Genomic DNA, 4,832 nt, shown 5'->3' on the forward strand with positions numbered 1-4,832 from the left:
CTGTGATCCCAAATGAATATGTGAAATTTTATAAACAAATAAATGTGTTTGCTATTGGATTATTTAAAATGTCTAAGCAAAGGGTGGTTAAGTACCAATAACGAGAAGTCTGTCGCTATTGTATTATGAGACACGTGTATTAAGAGATTGGATTCATTCAAGAGGATCACTTACAGTGATTTTATTCATAGAGGCTAGTCCATTTACTCCTCTGTCATTGCCAAGGACCAAACATCCTATTTGCCTGGCCTGGTTTGTCTGCTTCCTGCTTGGGCCCTGGGACATTGGACCCCTCTTCAAGTCCCCAGGAGGCAGCACCCACTGTTCAGGCCAGTAAAAGCAGCAAATCTCTTCAGGATTTGCTGCTTTTACTGGGAACCTTCCCCTCCCCTTTTTAAAGACCCTATAATGCCTCCCAATACCATCTTTTCCTCAGAAATATCTTAAATGACATAAATAAATTAAAGCTCCCATTATACTTCCTACTTGTTTAATTGATCTCTATTCACTTTTATTTGTTAAAACAGAGAAATCTGCTGTTTGTATTGATTAAATGTGTTACTTATGATTATGCCAAATTTCCTTGAATTTCTCTGAAAAAGTCAGATTAGGCCTATATCATTTTGACCTGAAGCACCTTTTCCAGGTTGAAATCAGGCCTGAGTTTGAGAATTGTCTCTTACCCTATCTAGATAGACTGTCTTTATTCTATTTTTTTTTCCTTGATAAATGATTGATACTTAACATAATAATTTATCGATCTGTTTTTCAAGGTGCTCCTGTTGATTTTAAAACTCTATGGGGAGAAAAGATTTTCTCTCTCAACTAAGACTCAAAGAATTTTCACAATACATTGTGACTAGCTCTTGCCACTTTTGAGAACAATCATTGTTGGAACTATATTCATGTACAGGAGGACATTTTTAATTTTGTTAAGTGATTTCTATTTTTTCAAGAGAATCAAATTTAATTTCTGCTATGCAACATGTTACTTTCCAGTGGATGATGCTTTCTCACAGACAGTGAAGGAAATATTTGGAGGCAATGCAGATAAGAAAAATCTAGTGGATCCTTTTGTAGAAGTTTCCTTTGCTGGGAAAAAGGTTTGTACATTATCTACATGCAGATGTTTCTAGAAATAAATATATAAACCAATGTGCTTTCCTTAGAGTGAATTCCTGCTTATTCTTTGTTAAAGTGGCCCCCTGATGAGCTGGGCACTCTGCAGGAACACAGATTATCTAAGTCTGAACATGCCAGACTTCTCCACAGATTTATTTTGGAGTGGAAAGTATGCAGGGCTCAAGTTGGAAAATTCAATCTTTTGAAAAATTAGAATAGTGAAAGCAACCATTGAAATATTTGGATTATTTCCCAGGTCTAAGCATTATCTTAATTGTAGGCGAGTCCACTCACCAGCAATAATTATCCCTGGTAAATGCAGAATACAGCCCCTGAATGCCCAGCTGCCCACTCCTGTCATGTTTCTCACCTCCCACGGCCCAACGAGGTGCTGTAAATGGAGAGTCAGGCAGGGGAACCCCATCCTGGTCCTTTGGGAAAAGCTGGGGGACTCTTGGTATAGGAACATCTGTAACCACCACTTATACCTACAGAGAGGGTCAAAGGTCGAAGAGTGGGATTCCATAATAGAATAATCCTGCACCATGGACAACTGTAGGAGTGAAGAACTAGTATCTTCTATGTATTTTGAATCATTATTTATGAAAGTGAGATTTGGCAAATGACACACACACAGACTGGATATTATTTCATAAGAGAGTCAGTGGGGAGTGGTAGGAAAGCCCTCAAGTCTGGAATGAGATGAGACCTGATTTAAAGTCAGACTTCACCCTGTTGTACACCTGTAACTAATCTAATATTGTACATCAATGATAATAGAAAAAAATAAAAATATAAAATTTTTAAAAAAGAAAAAAGATATATAGAAAAACTCTATAGATTAAAAAATTTTTTAACAATCTTGAGACCAAAATTTAATACACTTGCCTATGTCAGAATAAAAATTATCCTAAGCCCTAATCACAAATAAAGAAAATATTTTTAAAAATTCATACTTTGCCCTACTCCATAGGCAGTTAAGGCAAATTCCTCTGAATCTGAATATAAATGGAGATAATAATAATCTCATAGAGTTGTTGAAAGGGTTAATTAATTCAAGAAGTAATTATTGGAACCTATTAAGTATCAGATACTATCCCATGTGTTGAGATTGAGAAGTGAGCAAGACAGTCATTGCTGTCATGGAGCTTTCTTTGTAATAGAGAGGACGATAAACAAGCAAATAAGTAATTGAATAATTCCCATACTGCTAAGTACTACATAGAACACAAAGCAGGAACCAGAGGTGATTGGGTATGGGTTTCGAGGGGTATTTAGCTATGTTATCATGTAGGACACCTTTGAGGAAGTGACATTTGAGCAGGGAAGATCTGGTGGGGAGGGGAGGGCAGGAGCTTCCAGGCAGAGGGAAGAGCAGCTGTAAAGTCCCCAAGGAGGAGACACGTTTGCAGCGAAAGAACATACTGGTGATGAGTGGAGTGAGCAAGGGGGAAAATTAAGAGATGAGGTCAGAAAGATGTGTGTGGTGGGGCAGGTAGGGCTTTATCAGCCAGAGAAGGGGTCTGGACTTTATTCTAGGTGTACTAGGGGGACTCATGGAGGATGCTACACAGGGAAGTGACATGAAAGTGAGGCGGCAGGAAAGGAAGTGGGAATCCAGATAGGAGACAGCTGCAGGTGTCTGGCAAGGTCAGGATCTACATGAAGATAGCGGTGTCAGGATGTACTGATGGATTGGATAAGGCATGGAAAAGGGAGAGAGATGTTATAGCTTTTTAACAGTTTCCTTCAGTTTGTTCTAAGCATGAGCAACCTGATGAACAGTGGTGGAAAGACTGGGACAGGAATCAGTTAGGGGAAAAGGAAAAGGGGGGCTTGTGGGCAGGATCAAAAGATCCATTTGTATATGTTAATAAAGTGATGCTCATTAGACAGTATGTAATATGTATTCAACTAACTTGTATTAGTACAGTAATACAATATTAGAAATCTAGCAATTGAAAACAAACTTTTAGTGCATAGAAGAAGCAAAGAACAATATTAAACTCGTGTGATATTTTACCAAATCATTATCAAGGTAAACCGTAACCAGGTTACTACATATATAACTTATAAGTAAACTGCTAGAGTCATAATCTAGTATGCATATATTGTAAACTTTTGGAAATAAGAAACTTCAATGCCTATGGTTTTGCTTTGATGATTTTACAGGTTTGCACAAATATAATTGAGAAAAATGCAAACCCTGAGTGGAATCAAGTCGTTAATCTTCAGATCAAGGTTTGACTTCCTTTATTTTCAAAAAAAGTAATAATAAATATTTATTTTAATAGTTACTGAATACGTTGAAAAATAACGACTTTTTTCTTTTTCTTTTTAATAGTTTCCTTCAGTGTGTGAAAAAATAAAGCTAACAGTATATGACTGGTGAGTTAAAAAATGGAATTGTATCTAATTCAAAATTAAAAAAATTAAACATTTGGATATTGAATGTTGTTTGGATAAGAAAGTTATTCTAGATGGCCTAACTCTTACTTTTCAGTTTTTTTGCTTTTTTTCTTAGAGGGAAATGATAAACTGCTTCTGGAATTGGATGTTTTCTTTAAAAAATAATAAAAGTGTTGTTGCAGAAAAGCTTTAGATATCTTAGTTCAACTGCTCGTAACAAAAGAAGGAAAAAATGATCTGAAAATGCCACAAGATAAGGAATTAAATACCATTAGGCTGTTCAAAATCTACCTCAGAAATGGAGTAAACCATTTCTTAGGAAGAATTAGCAGAACATTTCATTATTCTTATTCTTCAAAGTGAAAACAAACAGAGCTACCTATCTGATTGAATGCAAAGGAAATTCATTGAAAGGTTCTGATGGAATTTTTACTAGACCAACCTCTTAGCAATGATTGGCCATAATGAGGCCATTCTTGGGTGTGATCTAGTTACATGGGGCATTAAATTGGCAGCCCTTAGCTCCCTGAGAGTGTAAAATGGCAAATATCATCATCTTGTCATCGTCATCATCATCATTATCATCATCATCAGTGTTTATTATGATTTAGCTACTGTTTTTTGAGTATGACTGCCAGGTTTTGTGCCTCGTGCTTTACCTGCATTTTTCCATTTAGTTTTTAGAGGAACCCTATGAAATAGAGAGTAGTATTAGTTCATTTCCAGATGAAATACTGAGGCTCAGAGAGGTCAGGTAACCTGCCCATAGTCACTCAGATTTAGAGACCTACTTGGGCCTCCTACTGTCTGGCCCTAGTTTTTCCTTTGGCCAAATGTATTTAACTTTCATGTTAGCGCCCTCTTGATACTATGGCAACAGGGCACTTTGGGAGGAGGAGAGTGAGTTTCATTTTGTTCAATGACTACAACACAGTTAATTGGGGGCCATGAAGGGATCTGGGGGAAAAATGTCCCTTCTAATAAGTGTGAGCTAGTTTTAAGGCACTTGGGACCCTCAGGTGACATTCTGGAGGTGCTCCTGGGGCCTCAGGAGCCCTTGGGAGTGTTAGTCTGAACCATACATAGTTCAGGTGACCACCTTGTCTCACAGGTTCTACAGTGGGCTGATCACTGATTGAGCCATTCCAGAGGTGCCTGTGGTCATTGCAAATGTTGGGGTTTTTTCTGACCTAGTCTGCCCTCTCCAAAGCAATAGTGCAGCTCAGGATGCACAGAAGGATCCTGTTTAACTGGGGAATTTTTGGATCTAGATTTTAGGTTATATACCCTATAGGGTATTT

General features: G+C 37.5%; 1 protein-coding gene across 1 annotated transcript in view; it reads left to right on the top strand.

The window, feature by feature from the left end:
- Nucleotides 1-4,832, top strand: part of MYOF (myoferlin) — a 139,345-nt gene that overhangs the window by 58,277 nt on the left and 76,236 nt on the right. Inside the window, exons 12-15 of the mRNA XM_023531470.1 lie at nt 607-646; nt 864-1,103; nt 3,295-3,363; nt 3,467-3,510. Of these exons, the coding sequence (XP_023387238.1) occupies nt 607-646; nt 864-1,103; nt 3,295-3,363; nt 3,467-3,510 (393 nt within the window). The remainder of the gene's footprint in view (nt 1-606; nt 647-863; nt 1,104-3,294; nt 3,364-3,466; nt 3,511-4,832) is intronic.

The sequence above is a fragment of the Pteropus vampyrus genome, unplaced genomic scaffold (genome assembly GCF_000151845.1).
Source record: "Pteropus vampyrus isolate Shadow unplaced genomic scaffold, Pvam_2.0 Scaffold68, whole genome shotgun sequence".
Taxonomy (NCBI): Eukaryota; Metazoa; Chordata; class Mammalia; order Chiroptera; family Pteropodidae; genus Pteropus; species Pteropus vampyrus.